General features: G+C 31.4%; 1 protein-coding gene across 32 annotated transcripts in view; it reads left to right on the top strand.

Annotated features, from left to right (window-relative positions):
- Positions 1–20,232, top strand: part of LOC132733823 (ankyrin repeat domain-containing protein 26-like) — an 83,611-nt gene that overhangs the window by 25,267 nt on the left and 38,112 nt on the right. For 17 of the 32 annotated variants that reach the window (XM_060720525.1, XM_060720518.1, XM_060720523.1 and 14 more), the window contains 14 exons: positions 2,557–2,687; positions 3,202–3,252; positions 4,237–4,275; positions 4,604–4,678; positions 7,761–7,844; positions 8,422–8,484; positions 9,977–11,083; positions 11,688–11,762; positions 12,192–12,536; positions 12,759–12,959; positions 13,296–13,439; positions 14,483–14,671; positions 16,761–16,853; positions 19,895–19,971. In XM_060720525.1, the coding sequence (XP_060576508.1) occupies positions 2,557–2,687; positions 3,202–3,252; positions 4,237–4,275; positions 4,604–4,678; positions 7,761–7,844; positions 8,422–8,484; positions 9,977–11,083; positions 11,688–11,762; positions 12,192–12,536; positions 12,759–12,959; positions 13,296–13,439; positions 14,483–14,671; positions 16,761–16,853; positions 19,895–19,971 (2,674 nt within the window). Of the gene's footprint in view, positions 1–1,567; positions 1,695–2,556; positions 2,688–3,201; positions 3,253–4,236; positions 4,276–4,603; positions 4,679–7,760; positions 7,845–8,421; positions 8,485–9,337; positions 9,374–9,976; positions 11,084–11,687; positions 11,763–12,191; positions 12,537–12,758; positions 12,960–13,295; positions 13,440–14,038; positions 14,183–14,482; positions 14,672–16,760; positions 16,854–19,894; positions 19,972–20,232 lie in introns of those variants that run through there. The other 15 variants (XM_060720541.1, XM_060720513.1, XM_060720514.1 and 12 more) reach the window with 15 other exon arrangements.

Here is a 20,232-nt window from a genome sequence, read left to right as displayed (position 1 = left end):
ATTCCGTTTGTGGGATCAATGACTTAATTGAGATTAGGGTTATTGACTCATTCTAGATTATCTCATAGGGTTAATTGACTTATTTTAGATTTACTCTGAGGTTATTGACTTTTTCTAAATTAACTCATGAGGTAACTGCCTTATTCTACATGCACTTAATGGGTAAAAGATAACTTATTCCAGACCTACTCTTAAGGATAACTGACTTATTCTTAATCCACTACAATCACTCAGTCTTTTGTGATTTCCATGAGCAGTTTAGATAATATGAACCAAAAGGAAAATTGAATAGAAAGATTAAGACTAAGATTTTAAATTTTCGACTAAATCTCTAGATATTTTGAAATTAAGTAATTCTAGGTAAAATATATATAGAACATTTTCTTGTAGATTAAAAGCTAGGTCCTGTGTATTTTAGATAAATTATTCATTGCTTATCTTTTGAGCTAGACTTGATCATAATGTTATAGAATTGACACAACACGGCATATTTATTTTCACAGCCAAGCATGCTGGTAAGAAGTAATGAGTTAGTCCCCTTGTTTTGTTGTGAATTTATGAAAAATATTAAACTTCTTAATATGTTGTTTAATCCCCCTCAAGTAAAGATGATAGAAATTTTTAACCCTTTTACTGCCAGAACTGTATTTATATAATATTCAGTGTACTTGCCATTAATATTTGTAACAAAAAAAAGCAAATTACTGGTACTTTCATTGCTTTTTTTCACTTGAATATGTATCTAAAATATATCAAAACACTATATTAGAGGATATGTGGAAAGTTCAGATACAAAGGCACTTTTTTGGCCATTTCAAACCAAAGTTATGAGAGTAAATGATCAAGTTATCAAAATAATTATTTCACATTGCAATGATTGGTATGCCTATATTGGTATACTGTGAGTGGTATGCTATACCCATCTTGAAGGCAGTAAAAGGGTTGATATTTCAGAACTTGTTATTGTCTGTTGCATGGAATTTTCATTTTCATGTTAAAGATTTTGTTTGTTACATGTATAATATAATGTGTTTTCATTTTGTTGTATGATTTTTGTATTATTTTGTCTTTTACATATTAAAATAGTTTGACTAAACGTCTGTCATTCAATTTTTCATGTTATCATTATATATGTATCATTAATCATTATTCTGCTAAGTGTAATTGTAAGTGCCCTACTTCTAATTTAAATATCATTAGTTTAATATCACTTCACCTGGTTGAACCAAAAGTGTTTATCCATGCAATCTGACCAGGCTTTATACTGTTGGCGTTCTAGCTTAAATTTTTCATCTTAATTAATGAAGGACAGTTTCAAAACCAAAAGCTGGACAAATTTAATTTATGAAATTCAGCCAGTTGAAAGAGTCCAATATGAAAAAGCCAAAATAATTAGAACAGCATACTGATAAAGTATAATATACAGTCTGGCTTTATACGGTCGCTTAGGCCTGTCATTTTTACCACTACTACTCAAAAGGTAATTGCAATCCAGCTATTAAGATTATATAAAATGCATGACCATCTATACATTATTATATGTCTGTCTCTGGTTGCTAAGCCACATATTGTTTTACACAATATGGTATATGTCAGTGAGATTTGGTCAAACTATTTTCAGACACAGTTTTATGTGGTTCTTTTTATCATTCAAGGAAAACCACCGATACAGGTGGATTTGGGGAAAAAAATAGGTTGTATTAGATGTCTTAATTAGGAATTTTACAATATTGTATTTACATGTATTGATTAATTTATAAATCGTAAATTGTTACATAAAAATACTTTTGAAAACTTTCAAAATATTGGCAAAATTCCAAATTTCTTTAGGAAAGAATTATGTTCTATTTTGTTCAAATACATTTTTGTACCTCCTGTCTTTCAATGTTACATTTCAGTTTTGTTTTTCTTCAGTTTTGATTTTGTACTTCTGTTCTCTCAAGATAGTTTTTGATTGAATGATTTATTTTGAAAATGTTTTTTTTTTCCTCCCAGTTTAAACAATGTTAATTAAACAAATTGTTAATTGAAGATGTTCTAATAGTTTGTGTAAAGAGTTGCTTATAGATAGTATTACAGTAAGTCAATATTGTTACCTTATTATCATTAATTTCAGTGTATGATTTGAGTATGATAATGTTACATTTGAAATATAAATGTCTTTCAAAATAAGTACATGTACTAAGTTGCATAGCAAGTTATAGTACTTTGATAGCGATGTAAATTTTGATATAGAACTTTCAGTAATCGGCAGCAATGTTACCCTTTCAATTTAATTCTGAGTACATGTACATTACTGTATTAGCTTTGCATATTTTTCCATTTGAATGGCAGCAGTTGATTGAGAATTTCAAAAAGTTTTTAAACCTCAGTGGTGCCCTTTTAAGGTAAAGTCTTTATTTCGTATGTTACATACCCTATGTGTAACGTAAACCCAATCAAACAAACAAACAAACAGACCCTATGATTTATATGGAGCAACCTTCTGTGTGGTATTATTACTTAATTTGTACATGTACTGTATATAGACCTTTAATATTATAATTTATAATTCAGCTTTTATGGCTGAGATGGGAATGGAAGATGTATCAGATGTCAGCGACTTTGATGACTCCGAAGTGAAGAGCCCACGTGATTCTTCAGGTCCAAACTCACAACCCAACACACCTAGAGGGATACTGAAAAAGGTAAAGTCAACGCCTTCATGTATTTTGAACATTATTTAACCCATTGAATGTCGTTGTTGATAATAACTGTCCTGTGGAATCACATATGTACATTAAGGTAAAATAAAACATGTGTGGTTCATTCTAATTTTTGTGGTCAACTCTTAACTACTTCTTTTTTTTAATTTTTGAGTTCACATTCCTTTAATATTATAGTGTTAACTGTCTAATTATATTAGCTGCCCTTATATTAACAGTGGATAGTTTAAATTCTATATTGGATAAGTCAATTATGATGAGTTATCTAAAGTTTGCATTTGAATAGCAAGCTTTTCCCCCTAAGAAAACATGCACATTATATTAATTAGTTAACAGTAAGCATGAGCGATGAAACTATTCCAATCATTCCATTGGTTGATTTCAATCATGTGATTTCAAACGACCAATCAAATCTGCAATATCTATAAATTATATTATCAGCAGTGAGCAATGACAAAACTTATAACTTATAAATTTTATTTGTATTTAATTACAGCCTGAAACAGTTGGAAAACCACCCTCTAACCAAAACCTTATAGACACTGATGTAAGTTTTGACTTTTGACTTTCTTATAAAAGTGTGATTGTTTTACTCTATATCGTGTTTGCAGATTGAATTTGGAATGAAACACTTGAAGTGAAAATCATTTTGATTTTTTTTTTTTTGTACACGTTAATCAATTCCGGTTAAGTTTGGAATGGAAAATCTCATAATGAACACATTGATGTTGTAGTTAAAAGCAAAGATCAAATGTTTATGAGACAAAAGGGATGACTTGGTCATTTAGCTGATGATACATATATATTCAATATAATGAATAAATTCACATGCCAATACAAGTTGGAATATGTAAACATGGTTTGCTTTATTAAACTTCTGCCATAATTATGTAATCTGAATTATTTTTTTTGAACATGTTTTGTACATTATGTGTTGGTGTCAGTTCTTAATCAAGATATAAATTGCTTGTCAGTTGTTTTATTGCATTATTAGAACCTTGCTTTTAGATTTTATAAGGTTTTACAATATAAATAGAAAATAAGGGATATAGTTTATCAGACAATTTTGTGTCTGCATTATGTATCTTTTATCTCTTGAGAATTTTCTTCAACTTTTAACTTAAATGGTCATCCCTACAAGATGATGTGCAGAACCCATGCTGCCCCTGTGCCAGCACAAGGTCGCTTTGAAATGTCAAATCTCAGACAATTTTGTACACTAAAAACTAATGATAAATCTACCTACATAAAATTTTGTGTTCAAGACATGATATGGGAATATTTGTCACTTTTGTGACAGCTTTATTTAGAACTATCATATATTTTATAACAGCACAAAAACTTAATTAGTTGCTTAAAGGATATGATTTAAATAAGATAAAACAATTTTACTTTATAAGATTTTTCTACAGCTTTTTACCTTTTTGTGGAGGAGTGAGCTTTGAATTATAGTAATAGATAATGTACACCTTCAGAGCTATTGTAAAGCTATTGTGTATTTATTAACTCTACGTATTTTTCATGCATGCAGCCTTACTGGGACTCTGAGGATGATGATCCCCTAGACCAGGTTCGACCATCTCCTTAAACCCCCTTTCTCTTAACTTTAAATAAGACAGTTTAATGAAATAATAATTATGTTACAAAACTGAGCAATTTTAATAAAACTAAATTATTTTTTTACATCAATATTAGTAAAACAACAAATTTCTTTGGATAACCACAAATTTAAATTATTAAGATTATTTCTTTTTCATAAAAAATGTAGTTGAAGTTTCAAAAAATAAATTTCATTTTAATTTAAGAAATGAAATTATCTGAATTTATGAAAACAATGTTACAAAGATAAAAACAAAACATTCCATGGAAATAAGCTGGTTTTATAAACTGGTTTTCAGGACAATGAAATAATAGTGGAGGCAGAGGTTCACCCTGCCACAATCCATGCTTCACTGCAAAGTCCAGTAGAGAAGGTGCATTATTATACACTATAGCTCCACAGTCTTTCCCTTCACTGTTGTAGTTTATGTGACTGCACTGGTAGTGTTTTGAAGTTTCTTTATTCTTTACAACTAATTATATCCTTTTCTCCCCCCTCCCCTCCCTTTTGTTATACATTTCTGGTTGGTTGATAAATAGAGAATTAAGATTGTCTTTTTCTCATTTGTGCCTTTGAGCCATGTAGATTGTGAATCATATTGAAAATTGGTCATGAACTCAAAAGAAATTCTATTTTTAGGTATAGACTTAAGATAATAGGTTAGCTAAACATGAAATGAATTAAATGAAATTGTACCAAAATATTAATATATTCTACATCAAATATTCAAGCATGCAAATAATAATACAACTTATCACCTAACAAAAAACTTTTACAAATTTAAAAATCTAAGTTCAGGTTAAAAAATATTGTAAGCACTCCATTGATATAATTATGCTATACACTTGACAGAGTTACAGCTGCTATTTCTTGGTATCTAATTATAGCCCTTTTCCAATCTTTTGTCCTGTTCCATATTAATTTCTGAATCCTTACCCTGCTGGAAGCAAAAGTGACTGGCCTTTGCCTCCATTATCTGAGCCAGGTCAGTCTGCACATCTGTACATTCTGACAAGACTTTATATTGGTGGCTGACAAACTTCAAATTTTTATCTTGGCATCCCTAGAATTGATAATGGACAGTTCCAAAAATGGAAACGGGACAAGTCCATTTAAGAAATTCAGCAGGTTAAGGGTTAATTATAGAGATGAGTGTGCTAACTAGTAGAAATTACTGATTAATTTTAGGAAGAAATAAAGTTTGTAAACGCAACCTAAGTTTTATTGGAAGTTTTGTGACTCACTAGTAGTTATGGGTACTGTAGGATAGTATATATATTGTGTTTGGCAATATTGACCTGAGACATTCAAATATTCAATGACCTTTAATTTGTCTGTAATCATCAGAGTCCCGAGTAAATTTTACGGATTTTCATGTATTGTACAACGGTTTATGTTTTACTTAAAATTGACAGCACTAGCCTTAGTGACAAGGCGTATGACTTTAGTTAGTATCAAATTGGAGATTGTAGGTTTGAAAGAAATGATTTTTAAAAAAAATTTCTTGTATGACTTTTTATAAATTTTTTTCTGAAACTTGACCACTATGTTTAATGCATGTGAATCACTCAATTATATGACTTTACATACTGAATTTAATGACATGAAAAAAACATGTTAATCAAAATTATGAAATTTAAAAAACGTGCTAGAAAAGAAACTCATGTTTCATATAATTAAAACAAACAAAAAATCAGTTTCTGAAAACTACAAAAAATGGATTGTCCAAGACTCCAACTTGCAACTATATAGTCACAAGTCCTTCGGCCATCAAGCAGTATTTATTGAATGTATAAAGTATCAAGAATTATACTATCATTAAAATCCTAAGGATAAATTATAATAAATTATGAAAACTTTGAAAAAAAAAAACCTCCGGAAATAAATGAGACTCAGGTCAATATTGCCAAACAATACACTGCTTCTGATAGATATGTGATTACAGATTGGTGACTGTCATCAATTATTTCCTGAATCGAAACAAACTTCTACTGTTATAGCATCACAGTGCTCTACCTGCCATAATAGAATGATCAATGTGTGGTGCTCATTTTGGCTATATTTACCATTAATTAGTCCAACACTTCAAAAGTGTGGTTGTTCATCCAAATTAATTGGGAAATTCTAAAATATTCATATTTCCAAAGTAACATACAGTAACATCCGAAGTTTTATACAGTTAAATGAATTATAAGTATTGAATAAAAGATTGTTGTCTTGGTGTTGAATGTATAGCTATGTAACTTTTTAGCTCACCTGTCACAAAGTGACAAGGTGAGCTTTTGTGATCACTAATCATCCGGCGTCCATCCATCTGTCTGTTCACCCTTCTTTTTGAACAAAATGTCCTAAAACACTGGGACAATGATATCTTAAAAAATTGAATAATCTCCTTTTAAAGTTGTCCAAAAAAATTCATTCATGCAGAACTCTTGTTGCCATGGTAACCCAAAGAAAAATCTTAAAAAATCATCTCTTCAGAAACTGTAAAGGCTAGAGCTTAGATAATTGGCATGACACATCTACCAAGCTTGTTCAAATAATATTGCCTTTAGGTCAAAAGTGGTCCTGACCAAGGGGAGTCATTGGTTTACCTAACATGTATAAAAATTATCTCTGAAATTATAAAGGCTAGAGCTAAGATGTTTAGCATGAAACATAGGAATGTCCATATAAATGTAGACCATATCGCCTGGTGAGCGATTTAAGGCCATAATGGCCCTCCTGAATCTTTTTATTTCTTTTGAAAACTGTAGTTTTGTATTATTACAAATATTTGTGTGATGTAATTGTATGAATATAACTCTATTGTATGTGATTTAAAACCTATTTGTAAATAATGAGGATAATATTTATAGTGCATTCTATTTAAAAACAAATTGCAGAACAATCATTTTTGACAAACTTACAAATTTAATTTATTATGTTACATGTAGTACATAAATGCTTTATTAATAACGATGCAGGCAAATATGAATTGTTACAAATTTATTGTAAAGACTTTTGATATGTTATAATGGCGGTGGGTAAATGTGTCATATAACAGCATCTGATATTATGTATGCCTAAAACCATTTAAGTTTATAAAACTTATATACACAGCTGCTGTCAGTTTATGAAGTAGTTTCATTTTCTGTCAAATATAGGAAGTTTGCTGTATTATGAATTTATTATAAAGGTTCTTGACAGGTTATATGGCTGTTCTTTACCAGCATAGAGCCAGCCAGCCTGAACACTTTTGCAGTCGGACCCAACTGTACACACTTTGCTATTTAGAATTTTGAAATTGAAATCCTATACAATAACATTGCAACATTTTCATCATACATGTTTCAGGTACAATTCTTAAATTTTGAAAAGGGGAAGTGTTTACAATTTTGATATTTCAGGTATCTTGAAACAATATAATTATATGTATGAGATTTAACTTTGGTTATATGTTTTATTTTCATCAGGATGAGGAGAGTGACTGGGACTCAACACGTCATAGTGGAACAGATAAAGGGAGCCAGTCTATCCAAATACGAGAGGAAGTTGAGGTAAATTACTTAACAAATTATCGAACAATTTCTTGTTTACACTTATATTGTTGGCATATTCTACCAATGTTCAACCATTGCAGACCAAGATTAGCCAGAACACCTGTCTGATAATGGTCTGTACTGTTTCCTATTCAAGTTGTACTTATTTTGAAATATTTCCTCTAAATGATGAATGGTTTTGTCCAGATTGAAAGATGGACAATTTCATATAAGTTATTTAGCGTGATAAAACTTAATTTACACCTTCATTAAGGTGTTTCTCAGGAAAGTGGACAATGGTAGGTTAAGTTTTAAGTGTTAAGTTTATGTATTCAAAGAGGTTTAAGTGTTCTATTTGATATCCAAGAAACATGGACATTTTCAAAGAACGATAAGCAGGTAATGCCAAATTAGATAAAGAAATAAATGTCATGCAATTTATACATATTCACCTACCCATCTTCCAAGTCTTTGTAATATGGACACTGATTATTTAAAGTTTATATAGCGAATTTCAGTCTATATTTTGCATAAACATTACTATTAAGATTTGTTTTGTATAGCCATTGGAGGAATTGATGTTTGTCTGTTTCAGTCTCCAGAAGTTGACAGTGACCTGGAGGATACACTTAACCCGGAGAAATCTACCATTGAGAAGGTATGTCATATTTTGCAGTTAGTTGATTTGTGCTCTAACATATGGATGGGGATTCATTTGAGTAATTCATAATGTGCTGTTTAAAGATAATTGATCATTTATGGAAACAAAATGAATAAAATCATATATCCTATGTGGATAGAAATTTAATGTTAAAAGATATATCAAATTTCTGCTTAATGAATGGAGCAACTTTACTCTTTTGATAAAACTTTCTTGTAAGGCTGTATTAGTTTTTTTTCTGAATTTCATTTTGGTTTAATTGCTTTAAAGGAAGAGGTTAGTTTAAAACTATGTTTTGAGTCTCAAATTAGTGGGTAGATAGCTGGTTTATGAAATCAGGGACACTTGCATTTTTGTAGAATAAGTTAAAACACAAACAAAACTCAAACAGTCAGAGCCTTGGATATGTTAAATTAAGAATTTATTTAAAACTATACAGAATATAGACACTTAATGATAAAAAATAAAGTGTTTGAGAAGAAAGAAGTACTGGAAATATTTACAGTTATCTGGAGTGTGAAATGTGTGTGAGAATGCTGTGGTTGTGATAGAGTGGGCATTGTTACGTTTGCAATGTGATTGTTCTGTTGATTGTTGGTTGATTTTAATGTGCAGTTTGATGTGCAATTTTTCTTTTCAATTTCTAAATTTTCTTACAAGCAAATATTTAATTATAGATAAGAAAAGATACACATATCGAGGGTTGACCGCGAAACTTTATTAACTTAAATGAAATAAAGAAGGACTTACCACAGTTTTGCAGTCAACGCTTGATATTCAAGTTTGATATTGATATATATGTGATATTTATGTAGAATATAATCTTAAATGCCCCCCATTCTCTATACAGAAGTCAGTTCCTGTTAAAAAGATACACTGGAATCTGGTAAATAAAGTCCTATACTCATGATGCAAGATACAGAAAAAACTGTTAATCTCCTATAACTGAGATATATATGCATGAAATGAGATACCATATTAGTTCTTTATTAATTCTGCTGCAGACAAGGCATGGGCTGGATGAATATATTTATGTAGTTGATATAGTCATATAATGTTACTGGTTGAAAGATGAATGAAAAAATTAGCATCAGAATTTGTATATCAGATTATTTTAAGATCATATAGCATGCTGCATCAGTTGATTGTACATAATACAATATTATTGGTCATTAATAACAGTTATTGTAAATTATGCTAGTCATTTACCTTATATCATATTCTTTAAAAAATAATTCCATTATACATTATAAATACTTTTAAATTTGAGAAAGAAGCAGTAAGAACGTACCCAAGTGATGATGCCTATTTTGTCAAGATATACCTTCTTTTACAGTACAACATACAAATAACTTGTGTTTGACACTAAAGGAAATCAGTATTCTTGTTAAGCCCTACATCATTGATATAAATGTATTGTTTAGCAGGACATAAGTTATAAAAAAAAATTAATTTGTAACTTAATATTACCCTTCTTTGAAATGTATAGGATCCGACTGTGATTGAGGACCTGTCTACGATACAGGACTCGAACACAGCCACAGTTGAAGTAGCCCAAGAATCTACAACAGTAGAGATAGTACAAGAATCTACAACTTTAGAGATAGTCCAAGAATCGACCACCCCTGACAATGTCAGTGGACAAGATAAACTTGCTGACACAGGTGAAATAAACGCCTTGTTTATAAATGAGTTGAATGAGTCTACTGATATCAGTCACCAAGGGTCAAGGTCAAGTAGTGTTGCCATGGAGACACAAAGAGCCATGACAGTAATTGAGAAAACTGAAACAACAGACAATGATTTAAAGTCTTCATTTTCACAAGACATGATTACAAAGATTGAAAATGTCAAAAGATCTAAGCTAGCAGAACATGATGATGAGGATGAATTTGATTCTGATGATGAAACAATGGATAGAATAGAAATGGGCACTCAAGGTACCCTTGCTTCAGATTTAGGAACACACACACTTGATCAATTGGAGGAAAAAGATGTTGGTGATAATGATGTTGATCAGAATGAGGAAAGTTTTGAAAAACTTAATGTAAATGAAGAAAAAGAAGTAACTGAAAATCAGGCAGAAATTGACGAGCTTATATCAGAGGAAATTGATTACTACAATGGTAGTGAGAAATCTATAGAAGAAGATGTTGCTCATAAGGAATCCAGCTTGAAAGAAGAGATAGAAAAAAGTGTGAGTGAAGGATTGGAAGGTAGTAGAGCAGACTTTAAAGTTATGGACCGTCTTAGTGCTCCAAAAGTTATGCTGGAGTACGAACCAAGCACAACTGAAGCTGAAGATTCAGATACTCTTGACACAGAATCTCTTCAAGAGGACTTTGTTCAGATGGTGAAGAATAAGAAAAAGAAAAAGTTGTCCTCAGAAACAAAACAAAAAATATCTTTAAGTAGAAATGGAAGTATGAGCTCTGATAAGGAAGTAGCACGAGCTCTGGCAGACGAGTCGCCAACTACATTAGCCAGTCGGCTCCTGGCTCAAAATAAGGATGACTTCAACAGAGCCAGTACTGAGCCGATCACTCAAGATACAATGGAGGAGCAAACATCATTGGCTGATGATGAAGGGGATGAGGTGAATGAGGTGTGCTGTGAGAATAAAACATTTGTGATAATCACTGGATGTGCTGTGTTCTAATTGTCATACCATTTTTTTTTCCTCTCTCACCTGTATTTCCTTTCACCATAAAATATCTCATATTTTATTTTTTTCATTTTGAATGAGAAAAACTTGTATTTATTTGTTTCATCTACCTTAACACATGTCCTTTGCTTTTCAGTACCCCTCATTTATTGTACCATGCATTAATAACATGTTGCCCTATCACATTTCTATTTTTGTTGTGCATGCTTTGAACATTATTTTATATTTTGTATACTGGCCATAACAAAACATTTAGCTTTTTTGTTCACACAATTTTATGAACTCCATTAAGAAATTTATCCAAAAGAAAAAAAATCAAATTATACATTAACTCGATAGATACATTGTATTAGTTGTTAAGAATTATAATGTCTTTTTGTAAATCTATGTTATTTTATATTTTCTCAACGTAATCATACAACATTGCCTTCAAAACTTCAGAAAAATAGAATTTATCAAAGTATTATCTACTATTTGATTAGTGCCAAAAGTTATGTTAACAAAGGCTTGAACCCTCTATGCCATGTTTTTACAGACAAGTCAATGGGACTCAACAGAAGAAGCCTGTACACCAAGGACGCCAAGAGATACTGCCATTTTCGTAAACCAGGTATATATTTTTGATGTGTATATATGTTTTTTTTCTTCTCTTAATCAGTTTGAATTTGCTTGCTTTCAGTATTTCATATTTATTGCTTAGAGTGAACTTTTGATGCTTTGCTAGTAGCCATGATTTTTTTTCATATATATAATTATAGACACTAGATGATGATGATGATGAATGAATGGTAGATTATGATGATAATAGAATTACTGATGATCACAGCATTAAAGTTGAGCATGTCACAATCAATGATTAATATTAATGAAGTTTTGGCAGTATTATTATTTATTATTATCTTTTTATTTAATGTCCAAAAACATATGACTAAATGATACAGGGACAAAATCCTGATGTACAGGCATATATAAATATCTCTCTATTTTTATGATTTATTCATTTAATGCCCCAAAACATATTTATGACCTAATGAAACAGGCACAAAGTCCTGAGGTACAGGCATACGAGTATGATGAAGAAGATGAGGAATCCAGAAAACAGGATAAGATTCACATGGCTGTTACATCATTTGGTGTCAGGCAAGAAATTGACCCATCCCCCGGGGTACAGTCCCTGTCATCTGGTGTAATGTCACAGCCCACACCTGAACCTCAATCTGACTCCTCCCAGTTGAGGTCACGTGACACACCAGACCCTCCCACAACAAGTGGTTCCGCCTCCATGCAGAGAACCGTTATACAAGCACATGTAGAAGAACCAAACGAATCTCCTAGACATCCAGATGATGAAGATGATGATGATGATGATAACTGGGACTCGGAAGTAATTATGACATTTTGATTATCATTGTTTCAAATAATCAGATTTTATTCAATTGAAAGAAAGTCTGGGAACATATTATAAAAAAGAACTACTGACTTTACACAATAATGAAAGTAAAACATGCTATTGTTGAATTACTTTTCCTAAAATGTTAGTTGTTATTATTATTTAGTAACATCAAAATTAAGGGATAAAGATCTAAAAGTAAAGTTCATGTTTCAGGATGATTTTCAGTCTGGGGAAGAGGATGAAGGGGAGGAGCATGAAGAGAATAGGGCGGAGCATCAAGTTGAAGAGGTTGTACCTTCTCCAGTAGTTGTAGGCATAGATTCAGTAGAAAACACTCCCAGAACACCAAGAGGACAGAGCAGTGCTGCCACTGATGATGAGTCTGTCAGTGAATGGGAAGTAGAGAGACAAAAGGTTAGTAATATTGAGAGATAGGACACAAGATAAATATCTCTGTAGTTGATTGACTTACATGTATATGTTTTTCTCCAATGATGAAAAATATTGTCCTGAAATAGGTTAAATTTTATCAGATTATTAATATGTATTTAGTTGTTTATATATAGAGATTTTCAAACCGAGCCTGCAAATTTTTTCAATTTTATCGTTTTGTGTGTTCTTTAGGGATTCTTTATTTCTCTATATTTTATTAGATTCCTATTTGCTTTGAACATTTTGAATAAATTCAAATGCATACAAGTTAATACATGTTCTTTAGAATTCATAGCATTCACTTGAATACTTACATAGGAAAAGGAAGAAAAAGAAAGGAAAGAGAAAGAAATGAGGCTTCTACAAGAGATGGAAGAAGAGGAGGAGCGTCAGAAACAGTGGGAGGAGGAGGAAAGGCGGAGACAGGCGGAGATTGAGAGAGAAGCACAGGCGGAGCTTGAGGTTAGTGTCATTTTAGGCGCATTTGTGGGGGAGTAGTTATGGTTGTCAACTTTGAACCACTCTTTTTTAACAGCTGTGGTTTTGGATCCCTTCAGGGACTTTGGACTTAAATGTGAGGAAGCTTTCCAGATGACTTACAGAATGTTGCTGGTTTTGCCTGAAATACTGCACAAAGATGTGCCTGAGGTCTTTTTCCATTAGCAAAATTGGAAAGTTGCTTATGACCTTAAAAGTGTCATTGTGAATAAAACCCTAACAAAACAACAAACATCAAAACTTTTATTGACAAATTCTTTATAGGTCTGTGCTAAGATATCTGTGCAGCAAAATGGACATAGCAATGTCATTATTTAATGAAACTTAGCGATTATTTAATTCAGGATGTAAATATTAATTTCTAGCAACTTGTTGGTTTACATAACAATATGTATATCTTTGAAAGCAGGTTTATATTTAGTTGTTTGGAAGAAACAGAAAATGTTGTCTGATTTTAGAATAGGTTTATGAGAATCTGTTTTGCTTTGAATATTTTGGATAAATTCATATGCACACAAGTTAATACTTTTGAATTTATGGCATGCATTTGAATATTTGCGTAGGAAAAGGAAGAAAAAGAAAGGAAAGAGAAAGAAATGAGGCTTTTACAAGAGATGGAAGAAGAGGAGGAGCGTCAGAAACAGTGGGAGGAGGAGGAAAGGCGGAGACAGGCGGAGATAGAGAGAGAAGCACAGGCGGAGCTTGAGGTTAGTGTCAATTAAATGATACAAGATGAAATATGATAAGAAATGTATCAATCTTTTAAGAAAGGAAATAAAAACTTTTATTGACAATTTTTATTGCTCTTCATTCTGATGCCATTCAGGCAAATGGACTTCAGAATGTCTTTTTAAGGAAACTGTGAGATGTAAATATTGTTGTATTGAACTTCTAGTGTCTCAATTATTTGCATAAATTTATACCCTGTATCTTTAAAATAAGGTTTTCAAAAGTGATGATTTTCAAAAGTGATGATGATAATGGTATCAATGTAATTCTTATTTTAGCGGGAAAGACTTGCAGCAGAGGATGAGGATTCTGATCTGAGTGATTTCAGTGACAATCCCATGGCTGACAGCACTCACCAACCTGATTCTGAACACTCTCATCCTTCCCAGCATGCATCACAGAGGTCACAGCCTTCAGAGGAAAGGTCACGAGGGTCAGATAACTCTAACCTGATTTCACCTAGAGTGGTAAGAGTTGTTTTCCCTGGATTGTCATAGTTGTTTTTTTTGTCTAAATGTTTTACAGAGTTATGTCCCTTTAATTGATATTGTATAGATATTTTATTATTTAAAAACTTTGTTCTTGGTAACTTTAATACAATTTCTTATTCTATTCTTATGATAACATGATAGTGTTACTTATACTGAATCTGAAAATCTTGTGTATTGTTGTCATTTTTCCCCCAAATACATTCATATTCTTTTATTGAGGTCTTAAATAACTACCTACTTTTAATATAAAACTTGAGACTAGTCTTGAGACTTTTAGACTAGTCAAACATTTGAATATAAATTTTTAAAAAGTTGCCTTTTAGCTATTGGAATAAACTAGGTTTCAAATTATTACAAACAGTGTAATTTATTGGTATATGTGTGGAGATGTTTTTGCTTTGAAAATAATTGAATGTTAGCAGCATATGATATTTTGGAACATTTTTTCTCAGTTTCTGGTTTAAGCTTTGAACACTTTTGTTAGTTTTGCCATGCTTGGAAGATTTTTCTGTGGGAAAGAAATTTTGCTTTCTTAGATGGTTTGCCAATTTAATTTTGTAGATGCATTTAAGCTAGTGCCATAGAGAGATGTTTGTTGTAAATCGATGTAGTAGTACAGTGCATTTTCATTTTGCTCATTGTGTTATTGTAAACTAAATAATATGTATTAATTTTTGAAGATATGAAATTTATGGTTTTCATAAGACAGTTCATCATAATCTGAATAAACTTCAGATCTTCTTTTGTTTGACATGCCACAATTTTTCATCAACTATAATATTTTGAAATTTTGAAAATCACTTAAGCAATGGTTAAAAAGTTAAGATTTGACCTGATATAAGCTGATTTTAATCAGATTGATTTATAGTATTATACATAATTTTCAGAAAATGTCTCATGTTATTTGATGGCTTTTGAAATTGTGTTTTTACCCCATGTTATAAGGTAACAAGTAAATCCTCATTTTACAAGCAGGTCACAAAAGTTTGCAGAAAAATACAAGTTTCAAAGCAAAATTCTGATTTTTAGCTATATACTCTTACATACTAGGAATCAATATTATGGCTAGTTGCAATAGAAAAGATAATCTGTGAAGGCTGCAATGTGCTTGGTAAATTTATTCTTATTGAGAATAAATTATAAAAAGCACATAAGTAGGTTTTATGGAAAGAAAACCATAATTAACGCCTCAGAGATATTTGTATATTGATATTATATTGAAATAGATATGCTGATATTTTTCAAAAAGGTTGTTGCTTGGTACTTTTTCTTTTATTTGTATATTGTAAATGTTGTTGTAAACACAGTGTTTTTTTAATTATAATTTTCTCTCGCTTTTTTTCCAGTGTTTTATCATAAATAATAGAAAGTTATACTAATATATGTAAAATGTCAAGACAACTTATTCAAAACTAATACTAACATTTAAATACAAATTCTAGTCTGTGGTCGAGGGGTTAGAGTCGATGACTTCTAATCCAGTTACCTCTCTGGCGTGGGTTCGATCCCCGTGAGATGCTTTGGTAGTTTAGCATGGAGGAAGGTAGTCTAGTACTGGTGTAACTCTCCAGGAACGATGGTTAGGAAACTAACCGCCTATATGACTGAATTTCTGTTGGGAAAAGGCATAAAATGAAACAAACAAACAAAAGTTTATTTTACACATAGTTAACATGAATTGCTCAGTGTTTGGAAATAAAAATGTAATTTTGCTTAAAATTTCTTTTGATAAACAATTATAGCATCTCAGATGCATTATTTATGGATTAGTTTGTAAGGAAGTATCATGATGTTTGTACAAACAGCTTAACACTAATCAAGTGGTCATTAATATACATGAGGGTAATGAAGGTTTTTTTTTTATTGTACATTTCGTTTCTTAAACGAATAAAAATACATGATTTGCATAGAAATATTTTGAATTAGTTAATAAAAATTATATTGTAAAGCTGTTCAGGTCGATTACTAAAATAGTGACATATCTTTAAATTGAATTGATGAAATATTTTTAATTAAACGTTTTTTAACTTTTGAAATGTTATGTTTACCCTCCGTACCATTGTAGCCACGTGAGCTTAAGAAACCACCACCAAAGTTGGTAGTCACAAAGTTCATACCCCCTTCACTAACCCAGAGGGAGAATAAAACACCTGTGACGGTAGGTCAAAGGTCAAGGTTAACCTTCAAGGTCAAACCTTGCTGCTTGAATGGAGAGTGATAGCAATATATATAAACACTTTTAGCTGCTAGCTCTTACTCCAGCATCTTTTCTATTTATAGCCAATGCTTTTTTGGGGCCACCATTATTCTGCAATCAAAGGTGAAGGTCATGACCTTGTTGCCTGGTGATATTGCTCTGGATTGGGATTGCATTATCAGTTTTTTTTGCACTGCTTTAAAAAAAAAATCATTAAAAAATTGAAATGGTTTATTGGTGAACTGTTGTATCTTGTCCTGTAAGTACATTCATTTTAGGATAGTATTTAGCAATGTCAAAAGGCAAACATAGTCATTACTTTACATATCATGTTTTCACTGCTGTCATTGTTTTATAAGCTAAGCTTAGCATTATAATTATCATCTGCATATTCATTATTTACTATATGGAGACATAAAAAAATCACCAAATACTTTGATATTGTCAAAAATTGCTTTTGAGGTTACAATGATGTTTTATCAAACCAAAATAATTTTTTTCAATCCGACACATAGCTCTGTTACAATTAGGATACTTCATTGAAAACATTGTTGTTAGTTTAAGCCATATGAATGCATCTGCAGATGTTTCTAAATTCAAAATTTCACCTTTTTCATGTTTAAAGCAGGTGCTAGGGGGCGTGGACAGTAACTGGCAATTTTCATTACCATCTATGAACAGGCTCAATCCAAGCAAGCCTGCAACATTTTCAATTTCGTCATGTTGGACGTTCTTAGGGATTCTGTTTACTCTATTTTATGATATAGCCAATAGTTTCAAATATGTTGATAATTTAAACAATGATATACACTTATGTCAGAGACTTTTCACCTTTTTATTGGAGGGTTATTATCCAGCAAGCATAAGGAAGGTCGGTGTTTCTACTTAGGTGCATGTTTGTGCTTGAAACAATGCACAGAGAGGCAGGCACCTGTGGTCTGCCTCCACCAGTAAAGCTAAAAAGATGCAATTGGACTATAAACACTGTTGGTGTGACTTAATTGACACATACTGATGTAAGATGGGTTTTCTAATATATCATTTTAAAGGGGGAGAACTCATGCCTTTCTTCATATAAAGTCTTGTACAGAGTTGTCTCTCTGTCATTATTTTCCTATAAGAATGTTAGATTTTCATGAAGTATCTGTAGTCATTAGAGTCTCATTTGTTTTCTGGCTTGTGAAAGTAGCATTTTTTGTCAATTATATGACTATATATAGGTTAAGGGTCTGCTTTTAGAAGAAACTATAATTTAACTTTGATATATTTAAGTGAGGAACTCCTTAGAATTGTAAATTTATTATGAAAATATTAATGACATAATGTTTATGGGCTGTAAAAAAAGAAATAAAAATCATGTTAGACCATAAATGCACTGTGAAATCTCTGGAGACGTTACTTTCTTCTTGTGTTATGCAAAGTACATTTTTTTTCTTTTTCTTTTTCATAAAAGTACATTGCACTTTCTATTTTGACAAACTTTTACAAGCAAAAAAATGTTTAATTGAGGTCATATGTTACCTCAAGTTTGTTTCTGCAAGTGACTGGTGTAGCATTGACTTTTATACAAGGGGAGGTAAGAAGAATATCATTTGTAACAGTGTTATGTTTCTTAAGTTTTATATGAACTTTCACTATTTCCAAATCAAATTACTTCCCTTGCATAACAGATGGGAAGAAAAGTTGGACAGAATTCTGGATGGAAAGTAAATGATTAATGTTTCAGCTGCACATATTTGTCATGAAAAAATAGTTTTTTACCTCCCCTTTTATCTAGGTGCAACATTGTATAGAGTGCTGTGTGCATATATATGTAGTTTGACTTTTTTCATATTTATATAAATCTTAGATTGTAATGCTAGCGTTTTATAGGTGCTTCTATCACATGCATTCATCAGCGTATTTGTTGATTAACCTACCCCAAACTTAACCCCTAGACTAAAGTCTTGACCTTCAAGTTAAGTTTACATTATAACAGGTTATTTTGTGACCAAATTTATTTATAGTATTAAATAGGTTATTTTAATCCCTTTTTCTACAATGTTTGGAAGATGTTACAGCATGCCCATAGAGGATTATCTTTATACTAAAGTTAGACCAACTTTGTGAAGATCCATTTACAATACTGTATTCAGATGTTTTACAAATCATCGGCCATTCATATGCACGTATAGCATGACTGTAATAATAGCTTTATTCAAATTATTTCATGCAATTTTTTTTCATTTGATTGAATAGCATGTGTCATGAGGAAGAATAAAAAACAATACAGGATTTATTTTGTACATTCAGGAAATATAATAGAAATAACAAGAATTGTTAAAGAAATATGTTATAGGTTTTTTTATTGACAAAAGATTTTAAAGAGATCTTTCTATTAAATTTTTTAAATGGTAAATATATATTATCAAAGCCGAAAAAAAACAAAAAAAAACTATACTTTACAATCATTTATTAATTACCTTCAAATGTGTGGGATATAAATTGTCAGTTTTTAATTAATTAACAATCAATTTATAAATAAAAACAATATTTTAATGTTGTATGATATTCATTGAGTGCTCTATTTGATCAATGAAAGTAATGAAACTTTTCTACCGCGGGATACCTTTATATTGTCAGAGAATGAAAACAAGGATACCTTTATATTGTCAGAGAATGAAAACAAAAGGAGCTTAACTGAAGGAAGATTGACAGGGACATGATTATATTGATGTTGATACAGATGAGCCGTGTCACGACAAAACCAACATAATGGGTTTGCGACCAGCATGGATCCAGACCAGCCTGCGCATCCGCGCAGTCTGATCACGATCCATGCTGTTCCCTATTAGTTTCTCTACTTGTTATAGGACTTGTAAGCGAACAGCATGGATCCTGATCAGACTGCGCGGATGCGCAGGCTGGTCTGGATCCATGCTGATCGCAAACTCATTATGTTGGTTTTGTCGTGACACGGCTCAATTATTGATGTTGATACAGAATGTTGTGTTATATTTCAGCTTGGAGAGATAGAGAACGAGAGTCCAGGTCCGGTTTATGATGATATGATACAGCCAGAACAACAACAACAACAAAGGTAAAATAATGTCGTTATTGTGATGTGAGACTTTTTCTGGATTTTATAGACTTTTCTTTATTGCTTGTGAATAAGGATAGTATAACTTTAATAATTCTAGAAAGACAACTTATTTTTCCCACGGAAGGATTTTACTTAAACTTAAAGTGTTTTCTTTGCTTTTGTTGTTTTAAAGTCATGTTTCGGGTATTTCAGAAATGAGATTAGAAATTTTAGGACTGTTAACTAATGCACATTGTATAGGTATTTCCGTCAATTGAT

This window comes from Ruditapes philippinarum, unplaced genomic scaffold (assembly GCF_026571515.1).
Source record: "Ruditapes philippinarum isolate M1 unplaced genomic scaffold, ASM2657151v2 ctg1542_1_1_1_1, whole genome shotgun sequence".
NCBI lineage: Eukaryota > Metazoa > Mollusca > Bivalvia > Venerida > Veneridae > Ruditapes > Ruditapes philippinarum.
The sequence above is the reverse complement of the archived record's forward strand: the minus strand, read 5'-3'. Positions and strand labels throughout refer to the sequence as shown.